The sequence below is a fragment of the Moschus berezovskii genome, chromosome 17 (genome assembly GCF_049115385.1).
Source record: "Moschus berezovskii isolate FMDL1 chromosome 17, NW_MosBer_1.0, whole genome shotgun sequence".
NCBI lineage: Eukaryota > Metazoa > Chordata > Mammalia > Artiodactyla > Moschidae > Moschus > Moschus berezovskii.
In genome coordinates, this window is record NC_142476.1 from 19218383 (window position 1) to 19238163 (window position 19781).

General features: G+C 44.7%; 1 protein-coding gene across 5 annotated transcripts in view; it reads left to right on the forward strand.

Annotated features, from left to right (window-relative positions):
• Nucleotides 1-19781, forward strand: part of HHAT (hedgehog acyltransferase) — a 357633-nt gene that overhangs the window by 130267 nt on the left and 207585 nt on the right. For 3 of the 5 annotated variants that reach the window (XR_016039577.1, XM_088845241.1, XM_055419017.2), the window contains one exon: nt 14843-14993. Coding sequence is in view for 4 of the 5 variants with exons in the window: in XM_088845241.1 (XP_088701367.1) it covers nt 14843-14993 (151 nt within the window). In the remaining variant the exon portion in view is untranslated. Of the gene's footprint in view, nt 1-12840; nt 12914-14097; nt 14308-14842; nt 14994-19781 lie in introns of all 5 variants that reach the window. The other 2 variants (XM_055419020.2, XM_088845242.1) reach the window with 1 other exon arrangement.

Consider the following 19781-nt stretch of genomic DNA (forward strand, 5'->3'; position numbering starts at 1 on the left):
CTGAGCCCTCACACCACTCTAGAGAGAAAGCCTCACGAGGTGAAGATCTGGCATGCTGCAACTGCGACCCAACGAAGCCAAAACAAAATGAAACAACAGCAAAAAGAGATTGGGCAAATAGGATTTGGTATTCTATCCAGATAACCTTTGTTTCCCCTAGCAACAAACCCTTTCTTTGAGGAGAGGCATTTTTGGGGTTTGTACTCTAACAAGAAGAAAGTTTTGAAAACTAGCTTTTGAGTTGATTTATATGCCCAAAGATTAAACATTTTGGAAGGTAAACTCTCTGAATTTCTGAGTTAATAACTACTTATTTTGATGCTAAGATCAGGATTCTCAAACCTGTGAACCCAGGTCTGCTCAGCACAGTGCATTTGTTTCTTGCATGTCTTTGTTTACAGTGTGCTCCTTGAGGCTGGCTTTTCTGAGGATCTTCAAAGCTCTGTTTCTGCTTGTTTTTGTGTTTTTTTTTCCCCCTGCTTAGAATATCTCCTTCAGCTTCTTGTAGCTGCACCCTTTTTATCCTGTCATCTGGTCTACCTCTAGACTCTGCTCTGGGTCTAATCTCAGTTGGATGTGAGTCTAGTCCACGTGGTGACTTGGAGGCAGCAGAGCCGGGTTCACATTCTGACTCTATATTCGTGTGTGCTCTTAGGCGAGTTTTGTAACCTTTTTTGCTGCTCAATTTCCTATCTATAAAATGTGGGTCGTAATAATACCCATGCCCACCGAGAGGTCTGCTGTGAGAATTAAAAATGATGACGCGTACTGCTTGACATATAGAAAGAGTGACTCCTTCGTAATCAGTAGCTGCTATTATTATGCCAGAGTGTATTCTTAGAAACTAGTTTGTTGGTTAACTTGCCCTGACAGTGAGGCTGTATTTTACATGCATACACACACTCACGTGTGAGCTATTTTTTAAATAAATAAATGACTTAAATAAATGACTTTTTAAGTCATTAAAATACAGTAAATGTGTGTTTACCCATTACTTAGTTTGAAAAGTCTTACCGACATAGTCGAGGCCCCCATGGAGATCCCTCCTGATTGCCTTTCCCTCCCTCCTTCTAAATGGTAACCATCGTCCCAAGTTGGGTGATTTTCACGCTCATGTGTTTCCTTACATGCTCACTGCATGTGTGACTTTCTTTGACTAACTGCCTTCTTGCCTTCTCCAAGCTCCTTGGTGAGGCATTACTTGCACTGAATATTCAGTATTTGCATTTCTAAGAAGCAGGTTTCTGTGGACTGCTCTTGGGAGAGATGCATTGGGACTATCCTCCTTTTTTAACCTTGGAGGGTCAGTTCCTGGGTGTGGGTGGCCTTGTCATTCTCGAGTACAGTCAGTTATTTAATGCATATTATCACTGTAATATGAGCAGGGAATCTTGTTATACAAACCATGCCCAGGTAGGTAAATGAGAGGTGTTATCGCTAGTTAGAGATTCTGCTTAGGATGGTGTTGTGGGTGAAGTCTGAACTCATTCAGTTCAGTTCAGTAGCTCAGTTGTGTCTGACTCTTTGGAACTCATTACTGGGTTCCAGCTGGTTTCTCCTGTAGCAGGTCAGTTATCCACTGAACCCAGGAGGTGAGACCCTGGCACCTGCCTGGTGGGGGCTACAGGTTCAACTTGTAATCCTTAGGTTTAGGTTGAAACTACAGAATTTGCTGTAGTCATTTATTCCCAGAGCTCAGCGACCAGGCATAATCAAAATTTCCTTTCTTTCCTTGGCCCCAGCAGGCTGGGCAAGGCTCACGAGCACTGTTGGCATCTCCCACCAGCAAGCTGTTCTTTCCTTCTTGACTCGAGTACTTGCTCTTCTGGAGCTCCTGGGAGCAGTCCCTCAGTTTTGTTATCTCTTGCCCTTTCCCTTCAGTCACGTTTACGGACTTGGTTTCTCAGCCCCAATCCATCCCCCTGACAAAGAACATTCTAAAATCACCGCGAGGCAATAGCGACCTTTTTTGTTTTTTGACTACATGCTGAATGATCCTATTGACATAAAAGATAAAAACAGGCAAAACTAGCAGAGACTATGAGAAGCCAGGACAGTAGTTGTCCTTGGAAGAGTAAAGTGACAGCTGGGAGAAAGGGTTTCTCGGGTGCCAGTAATGTTGTGTTTCTCAGAGGTCCTGGGCCACAGGATGTGTTCAGTTGGAGAAAGTTCACTGAGCTGTACACTTAACGCTTTATGCAACTGACACTAGCTCTCTTTTCTTCAGTGTCTCTGTGGGGACCTGTGAACATCACAGTAATTCTGACCACTGGTGCTGACCTTCCCAGCACGTGAGCTTCCCTTCCTCCCAATGTTCCCAGCACGTGAGCTTCCCTTCCTCCCAATATTCCCAGCGCGTGAGCTTCTCTGCCTCCCAATATTCCCAGCACGTGACTTCCCTTCCTCCCAATATTCCCAGCACGTGAGCTTCCCTTCCTCCCAATATTCCCAGCGTGGAGGGACAAATCTTACAATTCTGTATGAATCTACTTCCTCTGTGCTGTGGTTCCTGGTCTGTATTCTGGTTGACTTTATCTTTGTACTTCTAATACTTAACTCAGCTTTCATATATGAGAGGTTCCATTTTTATTATTGTGGCAAGAACACTTAGCATGAGACCTACACTCTTACCCACTTTTAAGTGTAAAATACAGTATTGTTCACTGTCACTGTAGGCATGAAACATTCTTATAAAGAACTTTATATGAGAAGAAATGTTTATAAAACATCTAGGCCTTCTAATTTGAGCAGAATAGTTCACAAAATAGTTGTTCATTGAAACATTCTTATAAAGAACTTTATGTGAGAAGAAATGTTTATAAAATATCTACACCCAGGATTGATCTTCTTTAGCTGGTTGGATCTCCTTGCAGTCCAAGGGACTCTCAAGAGTCTTCTCCAGCACCACAGTTCAAAAGCATCAGTTCTTCGGTGATCAGCCTTCTTCACAGTCCAACTCTCACATTCATTGGAAGGACTGATGCTAAAGCTGAAACTCCAATACTTTGGCCACCTCATGCGAAGAGTTGACTCACTGGAAAAGACTCTGATGCTGTGAAGGATTGGGGGTGGGAGGAGAAGGGGACGACAGAGAATGAGATGGCTGGATGGCATCACCGACTCGATGGACGTGAGTTTGGGTGAACTCCGGGAGTTGGTGATGGACAGGGAGGCCTGGCATGCTGTGATTCACGGGGTCGCAGAGAGTTGGACACGACTGAGTGACTGAACTGAACTGAACTGACGCCTTCTAATCTGAGCAGAATAGTTCACAGAATAGTTGTTCATAGAATAGTTGAACAATCACAGAATAGTTCACAAAATCTGGAATAGGTTAGAGGTGTGCAAGATGAAAGTGACTGGAATCATTGGCTTTGGAGCAGAAGAGGTCTAGGGGAGAGGTCAGAGCATGGACTGACGTGGGAGCCCAGGACAGATGGGAGCGGTGGGTCAGGGTGGCGCAAGCTAGTTGGGACGGGTATGACCGTGTGACAGCTCAGAGACCACGTGACAGCTCAGAGACCACATGCCTCCTGAAAGGGAGTAAAGCTGGAGCCAGTGTCTTTCCCCGACGGTGGGCATCCCAAGGACAAGGGTCAGACAGGCAAAGATGGCCAGCGGAGCCAAAGGGCATCTCTCTCCAGTACTTGGCAAACCATGGCATAAGATATGACTTGATCCATTCTCTGCTTTGTGACGGCTTTTCACTAGGCAGATGCTAAATTATTCTTCAGGTCTGTAAGAGATCTAACAATTCAAAGGGGGATGTAGTACCACTGTGACTCTTTTGTTTACCCCCAGGAAGAACTTCCAACCCTTAGCACCATTCGGTGGTTACGTGATTCTGTACTGAGCACCTGCTCCTTAAAGGTCCTCATGTTCAGCCATGTGGGGATGGGCTTTGAGCATCTGGTCTGCTTGCAGACAATATGAGCAAGTTCAAAAATGCCCAGAAGGTAACATGTAATGCGTGTGTTAATGCCACTTCCTCATGTATGCTACAGGTGATAGGATACTAGATAGATAATAATTTCATAACTAGAAATATTTCATGGATGAAATTGGAGCCAATTATACAGAGTGAAGTAAGCCAGAAAGAAGAACATCAATACCGTATATTAACGCATATATATGGAATTTAGAAAAATGGTAACCTGAACCCTGTATAAGAGACTGCAAAAGAGACATAGGCATTGAGAACAGTCTTTGGGACTCTGTGGGAGAGGGCGAAGGTGGAATGATTGGAGAGAATGGAATTGTAGCATGTATATTATCATAAGTGACCAGTCCAGGTTCGACGCATAAATTTTCCTCTGTTCATTTCTTTGCATTTGTGCTTTTTTAATAAAATTCTTTTTTAAATTTAAAGAAAAAAAAAATTTAAATGAAATAATTTTTTTAAATCTAAGGATTTATTTAAAATTATCTTATATATTACAGGAAGAAAAACTTACATGCTTAAAATAAAGATGAATAGAGAGAGTTTACTTTGGAAGCATGGCCTTTGGAGTGGGAGAGGTCATTGATGTTGGAAACAAGAGACCTGGGTTTTAAGATCCAGTGTTGATGACCCCTGATACTTGAGAAGGTCATACTTCTCATAAATGTTTGTTGTTTTAATCTGACATGGGAGTAGTACTTATGACCCAGGGTTGAGTAAAAATAGCAGTGGGATAATATACATGAGTTTGAGTGAACTCCGGGAGTTGGTGATGGACAGGGAGGCCTGGTGTGCTGTGATTCATGGGGTCACAAAGAGTTGGACACGACTGAGCGACTGAACTGAACTGAACTGAATATACGTGAAAGCGCGTGTATTTTTTCAGTCCATTCCTTCACTCAGCCAGTAGCCATTGATCCTGTCCACATGGTGCCAGGCACTGCTTGGGACTAAGGGGCTTGAGGTAGAGAGGGCAGTGTGGCCCCTGCCCCATGGAGCTTATAGTGACCAGACAGAAAGCTGCCCCGTGCTATGAACTTGCAAGGACGCATGTGACTATTTTGGCTGGAGCTTTTAGGAAACCTGTGAAATAATGGTGTTAGGTGGGTCCTTGAAGGTTACAGTTTCTGCAGACAAAATGGAGAGAGGAGGACTTCTAGGCAGAGGAATGACTGTGAGCAGAGAGAAAGTAAAGGGTGCACCTGGGTAAAACGAGTAGTTCCGGGCGGAAAAGTGAGTTGGGCCTGACTCACGTTCCCTTCACGCCCTCCCCTGTCCCAGTATGAGATCCTTCAGCCTCTTGTTTGAGGACCAGAACTGAGAAGGGAGGAAACCCACATGGGAGACAGTCACCAGCTGCTTGTATAAATTCAGATTATGGGAGGTCGTATCTCATGCAGAAAAGTGCGGATGGCTGGGTAGGTAGGGTGTCAGTGGAGGAGGGGCTGAACACCGCAGAACCGCCGCATTTGGGGCCTTTTCTCAATCTCCTGCTACAACTCTGTAGAATTAATCTCCTCCTATCTCAAAAGTCTGCTTTCTTTCTAGTTTTGAGGGAGAGAAAGCCTCATTCTCTTTTGGTGTGAATTTTTTTTAATTCCTGATTTCATTATTTATTACTGTTTTGGCTGGGCTGGATCTTTTTTGCTGCATGGGGTTTTCTCTAGTTGTGGCCAGTGGGGGCTGCTCTAGCTGTGGTGCGCGGGCTTCTCACTGCAGTGGCTTTCCTTGCTGCAGAGCACAGGCTCTAGGCACACAGACTTCAGTAGTTGTGTCTCCCAGGCTCTGGAGCTCAGGCTCAATAGTTGTGGCCACAGACTTAGTTGCTCTGTGGCATGTGGGATTTTCCTGGACCAGGGATTGAATCCATGTCTCCTGCATTGGCAGGCAGATTCTTTACCACTAAGTCACCAGGGAAGCTCCCCTCATTCTCTTCTGTACAAGTTGAATTTGAGGCCCTTCCAGTTGGAGGTGGCCCATGGGTGGTAGAATTCACCACACAGTCACTTTGAGGCAGTCACAAGCAGAAAGCTAGGACTTTTCTTTCTCCCCTTCTCAGCTTTGTTCTTGATGCTGGGAGATCCCATACCTGTGAAAGATTCTTTATTTTTTAAAAAAATAACTTTGTTTTTTCGTTTTTGGCTTTGCCATGCAGCTTATGGGATCTTAGTTCCTTGGCCAGGGATTGAACCTGGGCCATTGGCAGTGAAAGAGTGGAGTCTTAACCACTGGACCACCAAGAAATTCCCATCACAGAGGATTCTTTTACTTGGTGGCAGGTCTGAATTTCAGTAGTGACTTAATCCTCAGAATACAGGAAAGGTTTTAGAATATCAGTCTACCTCCCAGAAAAACTCTGATAACAAGGAGTTTTCATAGGACAGGGTGAATTATCAATTTAGTTACTTTACATGGAAACATTTATTAAGTATTAGTTATAGTGGTGGTTTAGTTCCTAAGTCGTGTTCGACTCTTTGCAACCTCATGGACTATATCCCGCCAGGCTCCTCTGTCCATGGGGTTCTCCAGGAAAGAATACTGGAGTGGGTTGCCATTTCCTTCTCCAGGGGATCTTCCTGACCAGGGATCAAACCTGGGTCTCTTGCATGGCAGGTGGATTCTTTACTCACTGAGCCACAAAAGAAGCAAAAATGAAAGTGAAAATCGCTCAGTCCTGTCTGACTCTTTGCGACCTCATGGACTATAGAGTCCAGGGGGTTCTCCAGGCCAGAATACTGGGGTGGTAGCATTTTTGCTTCTCCAGCGGATCTTCCCAACCCAGGAATTGATCCGGGGTCTCCTGCATTGCAGGTGGATTCTTTACCAACTGAGCTATCAGGGAAGCCCCCAAAGTGAAAGTGAATGAAAGTCACTCAGTCGTGTCCGACTCTTTGCAACCCCAAGGACTATGCCGTTCTTGGAATTCTCCAGGCCAGAATACTGGAGTGGGGAGAGCCTTTCCCTTCTCCAGGGGAGCTTCCCAACCCAAGGATCTTAACCCAGGTCTCCCGCATTGCAGGTAGATTCTTTACCAGCTGAGCCATAAGGGAAGGCCAGATATTAATTAGGTGCTGAATACAAGAGGCATAAGATATAATTCCTGACCTTGAGAAGCTTGCGGTCTCGCAGGACGGGTACTGTTGTGGTCTGGTGTGATAATTATATGGGGCTTCCCAGTTGGCTCAGATGGTAGAGAGTCTGCCTGCAATGCAGGAGACCTGGGTTCAATCCCTGGGTCAGGAAGATCCCCTGGAGAAGGGGTAGGCTACCCACTCCAGTATTCTTGGGCTTCTCCGGTGGCTCAGATGGTAGAGAGTCTGCCTGCAATACAGGAGACCTAGGTTTGATCGCTGGGTCAGGAAGATCCCCTGGAGAAGGGATAGGCTACCCACTCCAGTACTCTTGGGTTTTCCTGGTGGCTCAGGTGGTAGAGAATCTGCCTGCAATGCAGGAGACTTGGGTTCGATCCCTGAGTCGGGAAGATCCCGTGGAAAAGGGAATGGCAACCTACTCCAGTATCCTTGCCTGGAGGATTCCATGGACAGAGGAACCTGGTGGGCTATAGTGCATGAGGGCAGCACAGACCATGAGAACATAGTTTGGTGAGAGCCTGGAGAGAGCAGGGGCCTGCACAGCCCACCCCCTTACCTTCAAGTTTTTGCTTAAATGTCCTTTTTTCGGTGAGGACCACCCTGACTCCCCTTTAAACAATAGCAACACTCGCCACTTCTGAATTCCGAGTTCCCTTATCCTGTTCTTTTTTTTTTCTTTTTCCATTGCCTTTGTCACCCTCTGTCCCAGTTGGCTGTTGCTGAATAACAAACCATCCTCAAACTTGGTTGAAAACAATGGTTTCCTCTCTCGCTGGTCTGTTGGTTGATGGAAATTGGTTGGGTGGTTCTCGCCTGGGGTCTCTCTCCTCCTGTGGCTGCCGCCAGATATCAGCTGATGCTTCAGGCATCTGAAGGTTCTGCTGGGCAGGGCTTCCCAGGGGGCTCCTCACGTGGTTGCAGTTGAGGCTGACTGGGTGGGGAGCTCAGCTGGTGTTGTCCTCTGGAGCATCTTCGCGTGGCCTGTCTACGTGGCTCAGGCATCTCGCAGCCTGGCAACTGGATCCAAGGGTGAGCATTCCAAGGGGCGGGGAGCAGAAGCCACTAGGCCAGTGGCAGGCTGCACTTGGAATTAGAACAGCATCATTTTTTCTGTCTCTCTGGGTCCTAGGATCTGCCCGGATTTACTTTTGATGGGGGAGTGGCAAGATTACATTATAGAATGGCACGTGGGAGAGAAAATACTGTTGTGGCCACTGTTGGAGAATACATTCTGCCATGCTTTCTTAGTATTCATATAGAATTTACATATTTTTATGTCTGCTTTTTGTTGACTCCTGTGAGGGTGGAAGCCCCATGAAGACTGGAATATCCTCTGAGTAACGTGTACCAAGCATCTACACCCTTACTTGGCACAAGGAATAGTTGTTAAATGTCCTAAGAAATGTGTCTAATCCATTGTGTTCAGATTGTCCCCTGTTGTAGAGGTGTGGTTTTTTTTTAACCCTGCTTCTGACTTACATTCTTTGCTGTCACTTTTAACTGACTCTATAAATCAGGGACCTAATCTCTTTATTCAACACTGTATTGCTCAGTATCTGGTAAGTGGTTGGTGCTCAGCAACTATGTACTAAATTAATGTATAAGTTATTGATTCTGCTTGAAACAGAGAAGTTATGAAGAATAAACTATATTTGAACTGGGATCTGAAGGGTAAATGGGATTGTTCCAAGGGAAGGAGGAATAGGGAAGAAAGGGAGAAGAAAATCCTAAAGGGAAGGAAAAACGGGATCATAATGAAACTGACCTGTGAGTCTCCTGAAGCCTGGGTTCTCCACATGATATGACCTCCAGTCTGCTTTTTATAACATGTAACTATTAGATTCAGCTGTCAGCCACTTGGGACATGCTTGTTGAATGAATGAGTATAGCATATGAACTCATCTATAACTTTTTTGAGAGAAAGGTGTTAGGTTAGGAGAAACGAATCTTAACTCCTGGTTGTGAGGGGTCTTTTAAACATAAACTCAGCAAAAAATATTTTAAACTATTTAAAAATAGCTAAATTTTGCATTTTTGAATATAACAAAAGTGAGTTCAATTTATGTATGTCAAATAACTTTTCATCAGAGCACAGTCATTTGTATTCTTTCTTTTAAAATTTTTATTGGAGTGTAGTTGATTTACAATGTTGTGTTAGTTTCAGGCAAATAGCGAAGTGAATTGTACATATACATATATCCACTCTTTTTATATTCTTTTCCTATATAGATCATTACAGTGTATTGAGTAGATTTCCCTGTGCTATACAGTAGCTCCTTGTTTGTTATCTATTTTATATACAGCAGTGTGTATATGTCAATCCCAATCTCCCAGTTTATCCCTCTCCATCCCCCTGGATAACCATATGTTTGTTTTTTATATCTGTGATTCTGTTTCAGTTTTGTAAACAAGTTAATTTGTACCATTTTGGGGGCTTCCCTGGTGACTCAGACAGTAAAGAATATGTCTACAATGCAGGAGACCAGGTTCAATCCATGGGTTGGGGAGATCCCTTGGAGAAGGAAATGGCTACCCACTCCAGTATTCTTGCCTGGAGAGTTCCGTGGACAGAGAAACCTGGCAGGCTACCGTCCATGGGGTCGCAAAGAGTCGGACACAACTGATTAAGATTCCACATCTAAGCAATATCATATGATATTTGTCTTTCTTATGTTGCCTTCTAACATATCATATACCTAGTGGGAGATTGCTAACCCTTAGGGTTAACCCCGAAAACTTAGACCAAATCTTACACAGGAAAGACTAATCTTTAGGTCAAGGGGAAAGAAGAATGAGTCATGCATCTTTCATAGGATGATGAGAATGAATAGCAAGGAAGCAGAATTGTAAGACTCATGGGTATAAACACATGTTTTTTTCTGAAAGACTAAACAATACAGAAATTACAACTATAATGCTTTTACAACCACTGTTCACATTTCTTTTTCTATGAGCATATGAACCAGTTATCAAAATGTCAAGGAAAAAAAAGTAAGCCTTTTATATCTTAATCCATAAAAATTAAGCAATATCAGATAAATAGGACACTTGTTGCATATTGGTAAATATGTGGCTTCTTATGTTTTCCATCCGTATTGAGGGAAAAGTCCCCAACAACCTTATTTTCTATTAGATCTAGCCATAGAATGCTATTAAACATCTGTACAAAATTAACCTTTTCCTCATAGCCCAGTTCTGTATGAAGGTACCAACAAATGGTGAAGAGTGTTTGCAAATGGTGATCCATAAAAATGTAGATTCAGCTATGGATTGTAAGTCATGTGCCTCCTGTATAAAAACTGTACAAAAATGATGTCAAATTAAAGGCGGTATTTGGGACAAGGAGCAGCCCGTTCTCCCTGATCTCGCATCCTGTTAACAAGGAAAAGACACGTCTGATGCTTCATCTATAAAAGACCCCTGGGTAGCCTTAACCTCCCCGAGCTTCAGTAGACACAGTCTTCCATAGGTCCTTTGATGTCTTCAGTTCTTCAGGCTGACGATTGCCATCTCTGGAGAGATGACTTGGTGACTTTCAGTTAGTCTTTCTCACATATGTTCTACCTTTCGGTAGCTCTGAGATTTTTCTGACTAGAGCCTTGGGGTTCATGTTGGAATATTTCATAGTTTCCCTCACCGCCATACTAGACAGTGCAACCGATTTCTTCACCATTCAGTGTAGTCCTGTGCCCCTGCAAGTGCTTTTAAGATGGTGTTAGCATGCGTCTCCAACTTTTTGTGTATACACATATACACACACGCATATTCTCACACACACACACATACATCAACATTTTTCTTATCTCTTATCATATATACAAGAAGGCTACCATTTTATAGCAGCTCTTCCAACAAATAAGACTATAATCTGGTTTCCAAGAAGAACCTGTTTGATAGCTCCTGAGTGTGATTGACACGTGGGGATTCCTGGGGTTTTCTCCTTGCAGGACATGTCGTTCTAGGACTTGAACTGCTGTTTCAGTTCAGTTCAGTCGCTCAGTTGTGACTGACTCTTTGCAACCCCATGAATCACAGCATGCCAGGCCTCCCTGTCCATCACCAACTCCTGGAGTTCACTCAAACTCATGTCCATCGAGTCGGTGATGCCGTCCAGCCATCTCATTCTCTGTCGTCCCCTTCTCCTTCCGCCCCCAACCTTTCCTAGCATCAGAGTCTTTTCCAATGAGTCAACTCGTCGCATGAGGTGGCCAAAGTATTGCACTTTCAGCTTTAGCATCAGTCCTTCCAATGAATACCCAGGATTCATCTCTTTTAGAATGGACTGGTTGGATCTCCTTGCAGTCCAAGGGACTCTCAAGAGTCTTCTCCAGCACCACAGTTCAAAAGCATCAATTCTTCGGCGATCAGCTTTTATCACAGTCCAACTCTCACATCCATACATGACCACGGGAGAAACCATAGCCTTGACTAGACGGACCTTTGTTGGCAAAGTAATGTCTCTGCTTTTTAATATACTATCAAGGCTGGTCATAACTTTCCTTCCAAGGAGTAAGCGTCTTTTAATTTCCTGGCTGCAGTCAGCATCTGCAGTGATTTTGGAGTCCCCCAAAATAAAGTCTGACACTGTTTCCACTGTTTTTCCATCTATTTCCCATGAAGTGATGGGACCAGATGCCATGATCGTTGTTTTCTGAATGTTGAGCTTCAAGTCAATCTTTTCACTCTCCTCTTTCACTTTCATCAAGAGGCTTTTGAGTTCCTCTTCACTTTCTGCCATAAGTGTGGTGTCATCTGCATATCTGAGGTTATTGACATTTCTCCCAGCAATCTTGATTCCAGCTTGTGCTTCTTCCACCCCAGCGTTCCTCATGATGTACTCTGCATATAAGTTAAATAAGCAAGGTGACAATATACAGCCTTGACGTACTCCTTTTCCTATTTGGAACCAGTCTGTTGTTCCATGTCTAGTTCTGACTGTTGCTTCCTGACCTGAATACAGGTTTCTCAAGAGGCAGGTCAGGTGGTTTGGGATTCCCATCTCTTTCAGAATGTTCCACAGTTTATTGTGATCCACACAGTCAAAGGCTTTGGCATAGTCAATGAAGCAGAAATAGATGTTTTTCTGGAACTCTCTTGCTTTCTCCATGATCCAGCGGATGTTGGCAATTTGATCTCTGGTGCCTCTGCCTTTTCTAAAACCTGCTTGAACATCTGGGAGTTCACGGTTCACGTATTGCTGAAGCCTGGCTTGGAGAATTTTGAGCATGACTTTACTAGCGTGTGAGATGAGTGCAATTGTGCGGTAGTTTGAGCATTCTTTGGCATTACCTTTCTTTGGGATTGGAATGAAAACTGACCTTTTCCAGTCCTGTGGCCACTGCTGAGTTTTCCAAATTTGCTGGCATATTGAGTGCAGCACTTTCACAGCATCATCTTTCAAGATTTGAAATAGCTCAACTGGAATTGCTCAAACTGCTTATTTGGGCTTCCCAGGTAGCACTGGTAGGAAGAACCCACCTGCCAACGCAGGAGACATAAGAGACATGGGTTCAGTCTCTGGGATGGGAAGAGATTGCACTCCATTATTCTTGCCTGTAAAATCCCATGGACAGAGGAGCCTGGTGGACTACAGTCCATAGGGTTGCAAAGAGTTGGATATGACTGAAGTGACTTAGCATGCTCGCATGCACACTATATATTCAGAAAATGGCTTATGTATTTTCTTGTGGCTCAGAGTTACTATTTACAGCCACACATTTCATGGCAGTGATTGTCATGTAACATCAAAAGGACCAGGCAGTAGTATCTCCTGCTAGTACTTCTTTAAGGCTTAGTTATTTCCTTCAGGTTATCCCACGGATAAGCCGATCAGCCCCATCATTATCGCTGGCCTGCATCGTTTCCCTGCACACCGGGGAAGGTGAGTTTGGAGGCTGGACCGCACGTGGCCACAGGTCATCTTCTCCAGGGTTTCCTTGGGCACTTTGCCCTTGTTCTTCTCCTGGCTTCATCTCTTCACCCCGCTGCTGAGGCCAGCAGCTTGCCCAGGTTGACGGTTCCCCACAAACTGATAGCTCAGGTTCCCACCCTCCTCCCAGGGTAAAGAGCCGGGGGCAGCTGGCCCAGAAGCCCACGAGGGTGTGTCGATCAGGGGAGCATCCTGAGCTCCAGCTGGAGATGCGGATCCCGCTCTCAGAGGGGCAGGTGGATGCGCGTGGGAGCATAGCGTGTGTCTGTTCCTCCGATCTCATTCTGTGTCCACACTCGGCGTTCCTTTCCTTCCAGAAAGACACGATTCTGGCCAGGAAGATGCTGGTTCTTGCAGCTTGGGGCCCTCATTTTTTTTTTTTAAGTAGCTTTATTGTGATACAGTTCACATACAGTTCACCCATTCAAAGTGTACAACTTATTGGCTTTTAGTATATTGTGGATATACTATCCATCCGTGATATGGCAACTCTCATCACCATAATGTTTAGAACATTTTCATCACCTTGAAAATAAGCCCTAAGGACTTCTCTGGTGGTCCAGTGGCTACAACTCTGAGCTCCCAATGCAAGAGGCCCAGGTCAGGAAACTAGATCCCACATGCTGAAATTAAGAGTTGGCATGCTGCAACTAAAGATGCCATCTGCTGCAGCTAAGATCTGGTACAGCAAAATAAAAGGAAACCCTGCTGTTTAGCTACCACCCCCCATAGTCTCATTTCCCAACCCCTCAGCGCTAAGGAACCAGTAATCACCTTTCTGTCTCTATTTCTGTCTTTCTTTTCCTCTTCTGGAGTTTCATATGAATGGAATCATACAATATGTGGTCTTCTGTGGCTCACTTCACTTAGCATGATATTTTTAACTTTCATGTTGCAGCATGAATCTATTTTTTTTATGGCTGAATAATATTCTCCTGTATGACTTACTATGTTTTGTTTATCCGTTTGTCCATCAGTGGACATTTGGGTTGTCCAACATCTGGGCTGTTGTGAGTTATGCTTCTGTGCACATTTGGGTGCAAGCTGCTGTGCAGACACGTGTTTTCATTTCTCTTGGGTGTATACCCAAGACTGGAATTTCTGGGTCATATGGTAACTGTGGATTTCCCAGGCAGCGCTAGTGGTAAAGATCCCACCTGCCACCCCAGGAGATGTAAGAGACGCGGGTTCCATCCCTGGGTGGGGAAGATCCCCTGGAGGAGAGCGTGGCAACCCACTCCAGTAATCTTGCCTGGAGAATCCATGGAGAGAAGAGCTTGGTGGGCTACAGTCCATAGCGTCGCGAAGAGTTGGACATGGCTGACGCGACTTAGCATGCATGCATGGTAACTGTATGTTTAATTATTTAAAGAATTGCCAAATGTTTTCTAAAGTGGCTGCATCATTTTACTTTCCTGCCAACACACAGTGTATGACGGTTCCAATTTCTCCATATTTTTGCCACCCTTGGTGATCTGACTTTACACTTCTCGCCATCCTAGTGGGTGTGAATTCATGTGAGGTTTTGAAAGGACTGGGGAAGGATTTTTTTTCCTTTCTAATAGTTTTTAATGCCATGGATGTGTGTATATACACACACACACACACACATATTTATGACTTCAAAGTGTCCCCTTTGCTAGCATCTGTAAAAGCACAGCTGCTAAGGGGTCCTGTTGCTTGTCACAGTAATAAAGCAGATTTTAGTCTTTGTTAATCCAAATATCTCACCGCCCAGAACCGTCGTGGGAGACAGTGACACGTGTGCCTCGAGAGGAGGAAGGGGCGTGGTGGGAGAGGCGGGCGCAGGTGGTGCGTTTCCGGGAACAAGCATCCTTCCCGGGCGAGCCTCTGTGTCTGACGGGCCCCTCTGTCTTGCAGGAGGCCTGGCGCTGGCCCAAGTGCTCTTCTTCTACGTGAAGTACCTGGTGCTGTTCGGTGTCCCGGCTCTGCTCATGCGCCTGGATGGGCTCGCGCCGCCGCCGCTCCCGCGCTGTGTGAGCACCATGTTCAGCTTCACGGGGATGTGGAGGTCAGTGGCTCTGTTTGTCAAGGTCCTTCGGGGATGTCGGTGGGAGGAGTCACCATCCTTTCTCTGCCCTACCCTCAAGTCGCCTTTGGCACTTAGGTTTTTTTTTAATCTAACAGGTTGACCATCCATATTTTCTAAACCTCTCAAACATACCGTCAGGCTATGAAAAATGGGGAGATGAAAGTTTATCACCCAGTCTGTATAAAGATGCACAAACGGCTGTGCCTAAAGTGGTCTCTTACTAACTTGGGACATAATATATATAGTGATGATTTTATTGCTGTCTGCTTCTCTTGAAAATGACATCTTTATATATGGAACTGTAGATTAAAAAAAATAATAGACTTAACTTTATTTTTTTTAATATAAAAAACGTAATATATATATATAATTGGAGAAGGAAATGGCAACCCACTCCAGTGTTCTTGCCTGGAGAATCCCAGGGACGGGGGAGCCTGGTGGGCTGCCCTCTATGGGGTCGCACAGAGTCGGACACGACTGAAGTGACTTAGCATATATATATAATATATAATATATATATATAATATGTATATAGACTTAGTTAATAGTACAGGGCAGGTATTTACTAGCTCTCCGATCCAGAGCAACGTACTTCAAATGTGAGTTTCAGTGATTTTGTCTCTTACATGGTAATAAAGGTGATAAGGGTAATGAGAGTACATCTCTGAAAGTTGTTTTGAAGGTTGAAGAAGCTAATACGTGTATATAAAGCATCTGGCACACAGTCGGTGTCTACAAACGTGAGCCTTTGCCCTTCTGTTACTCCTGTACTCATGCACTTTGGATAGGCGGGTGCTTTTTCTGAGTGTTCATAGTCTTCCTGATTTAGCCCCATGGAAGTACAGTCGGCCTGGAGTCTCTGTTCTTAAAGATCCCTCGGCCCCCCTGCCGTTTCTGGCTGTTGCTCTCCAGATGGGTTCGCTTGCCGCTGGGTTTTATTATCGCTTCCAGTGTGGAACCAGTGGCAGGTTGGCTCTTGCAATTGCAAGCCTAATGTAAGAACCTGAGGGTGGGAACTCGCACATCTGTGGGAGGCAGTATCTACTTAAACTGTGTTCTTTAGAAGCCTCCATTTGCCAACCCTGTTGTCCTGGCCCTGCTCAGAAAATCCATTCTGGCTCATCCAGTCTTATATTTCATCCCTGAGCTCGGTGAGTATTGCTCTGTCTAATGTTGGTCTTGCAAAAGGGGGTAGCTAACAGGCAATATCCTAGTTTTCCATCATAATTTATTACAGGGACTGAATTGATCTAAGCCTCCGTGAATGCAGTTTATTTTTGCTTCCGTCTGCTTCTTTGGATTGGAAATACTGATTATTGTGAAGAATGTAAGTAATTGCTCTGAATTGTCTTTAATTACTTCTTCGAGTATCATAGGTTGCCCAGCTGTAATGGCAAATTTAGGAAAGGGGGCTCTCTCTAGCCAGGAGGCTAGGAAGTGGTTTTGTTTGGAAGTTGAGCCTGATGGGAAGGCTTTATTCATTTTGACCTGTTCATAAAACTGAATAAATGGGTTGGGGCCTAAGCATGACCTGGGGGTATGTCACAAGTCCCTTGTGGGCACCCAGCATGGTTCCTTGGCCTCTTTGATGTGAATGCTTGTGCTCAAGCATTTCTCGGGAAGCACGTTCTCCTAAAGAGCTTCTCCAGTGTTGGTTGGGATAATAAATAATCTTGACTTTTGGCAGCCATGCTGGCTCTAGACTAAATAATTTTTTTTGTCCAAGATCCTCTGTCGTGTACAAACCACTGAGGTGCAGAAAACATGTCTGCCAAGATCTTTCGTCATTCTTGTTAGAAACTAGACTTGAATAGTGTGAACCCTGGCTTGTTGAAACCTCTCCTCTGCGTCAGTTACTGTTAGCAAGAGAGTGATCGTGAAAAGTTTCTGAGTGACTCCTTGGAGTGATGTGCTTCTGAAGCGAGCTGCATACAAGGGCATGTGCTGCTATGGCAAATACGGTCCTTCCTGGGAGTGACCTCAACGTGTGTCCTGGCTTCTTTCAGCTTGCATGGGTGTGGATTTCCCCCATTACATTTGCTTTAGCTTCTTAAGGGTTTTCTGATTTGCCGCTTGTATTTAGAGACACTCAGGGCTTTACTCTTGGTATACAATAACTATTCCACATGAAGTTGTTGAATTTAGGAAGGGAGATGAACTCTTTTTGAGGAATTCGGTGCGCAGTTTAAAGCTCAGAAGAAGTAGTTTTTAACTGAGAAAAGAAGGAATAAGACTTATAGGTTCTCCTTTGCACTCTTTGCACTCTTTCTCCTTTGCACTCCTCCATTCTTGGTTTACCATGTTCATAGTCAGGATCTGGTCGCATAGCCCTACAGTGGTCCTGGTCCCCATCTTCTCTGACTTTTCTCCTTAAGAAGACATGTCAAGGGGAGATAAAAATTTCAATTTGTAATTTCTATTTACATCTAATATCTCTGGGTCATCACTGAGGCATTGCTGCAGATTGGGCATTGCTCCAGCCCCGGCATTGCTCCAGCCCCTTCCTGGGTTTAGGTTCAAGTCGAACTGTGTCATGAGCAGCTGTGAAAGCTGGTGATGCAAATTATTCTGCTCCATTGTGGCCGCCACCCATACAGTGACACAAAGGACATGGTGGATGGGAAGTGGAGGGAGAGGTTTAAAAACCATCTCCAGAGATCGTTTAATGGCTACCTAAGCTTCTAGAAAATCCACACTGAATGAGGTTTAGAGCTGAGGATGAGAGATGGATTTTTAGCCCCCCATTTGAAAGAAGCCATACCCATCTGAACACCATGCTGATGGACTGCATTATCAGTCCACTTAGCAGTGAGAGAAGACTTGAAGCTGGCAGCCTACTGCAGCAGAGGAATCTGAGCTTTACATCACACAAGAGGTGAAATTGGCCATCAGCTGAGAGATAATGTTCCTTGACATGATAGTTCAAATTGATCACGAAAAATTGCTATTTGCAGAGATGTCTCAAACCTGAAAGTTAGGACCTGACTGACAGATTTATTATATATAATTTTTTCCTATTTGCTCTTCTGTTTTGTGTAATTCTTGCTCAGATATTTGCAGGCAGAACAAACCACTAAGGGGTCTGTGTTTTCCCACTTGTGTGATTTTTCTGTGGCTGTACAGACATGAGAAATTGAGAATTTTCTGCTTAATTTTGGGGCTTCATGTTTTAATTTAGATAGGCTAAGGTCTGTAATGAGCATCTTTTGCCAGAAGTCATTAAAGATGACACTGTGTGTCTGAGGTTCCAAATTAGAAATCTGCTCATGTTCCTCTGATTTGATTTCTAACTGTGGAAGCAAAGTATGCAAAGTGATAGAATTTCCCATGGTGGCTGGTGAGTTACAGGTCAATTTCAATTATCCCCGGAATTTCTCACAGCTTGCCCTCTGAATTTCCTGAATTATGATGCTCTCTGGTCTTTACAGGCCAACTCATCACTACTTATTCCAGAGGGATCTGGGTACTGTTAGTGGCTACTTGGCCTTAATATATGGGGAAATCTATGAGCTGGGATGGCAGGAACCCAAGCCCCCCTTTTCAGTGGAGCTTTGATTTGGGGCTTTCAGTGGGTCAGTAGAAGAATTTAGGTCCCGATAGCTCAGCTGGGAAAGAATCTGCCTGCAATTCAGGAGACCCCGGTTTGATTCCTGGGTCGGAAATGTCCCCTGGAGAAGGGATAGGCTACCCACTCCAGTATTCTTGGGCTTCTCTTTGTGGCTCAGCTGGTGAAGAATCTGCCTGCAATGCGGGAGACCTGGATTTGATCCCTGGGTTGGGAAGATCCCCTGGAGAAGGGAAAGGCTACCCACTCTGGTATTCTGGCCTGGAGAATTCCATGGACTATATAGTCCACGGGATCACACAGAGTTGGACACGACTGAGGGAAAGTTCACATTAGCATCAGATAGAGTTGGTTCAGGCCTGCAGTAGGTGATAAAACCAGCTGCACCAACTACTGGCTTTGCTTGAGTCCTGCCTTTGAATCATGTTTTACCTCAGGTTGCAGGGCAGGATGACAAACATGGAGTTTGCGAAACACTATCTACCAGCATGGTTGGGTGGAAAGCAGGGGAAGTGCGAACATAAAGGAGAAAAAGATGCTTATTAACAGGTGCTGTTAATAGGGGCTCACTTTTTTTGAAGGTAACATAGTGACTAAGTGCTTGCTCTGCCAGGTACTAGCTGTGTGATTTGGGCAAATAATTAAAATTCTCCAGGTGAAGCTTTTTGTTTCTAAAATAGAGATAAGAATAGCACTTGCCTCACAGCAGTGAGGCGAGGGGTGATTAAGCCTGGGGTATAGTTGGTCCTCAGGAGGTGATAGCTTCATACTGTTTTGTGCTGGAAAATCTACCAAAGCCAGAGGTGCCTGAGAGATGGGCAGGGCTGGGGAAGCAACGGGCAGGGATGGGACTGGCTGGGAACAGGCTCTGGTCCAGTTCCGAGTCTGAGACATGACAATTCAGAGAGGCAGGGTATGGTAGGCAAGAGACGGGCTCTGCCCCTAGTGGGTAACTTGATCAAGTCACTTTTGCCTCAGTTTCCCCATCTGTTAAATGAGAGCCAGACTCTTTTGCTAGGTGATGGCTGTGATCCCTTGCAGTTCTGTATTAGCCCTACACTGGATGGATGTGAGACCGCTGGTATCCTGATGTGGAAGTACTCCCAGCCCCCTCCCCAATATGTAGTTGGGCTCGTGATTTAACCTCCTGATGCTTGCATTTTCTGGGGTATTAAAATGGGGCAAACCATCGTGCGTGTCTC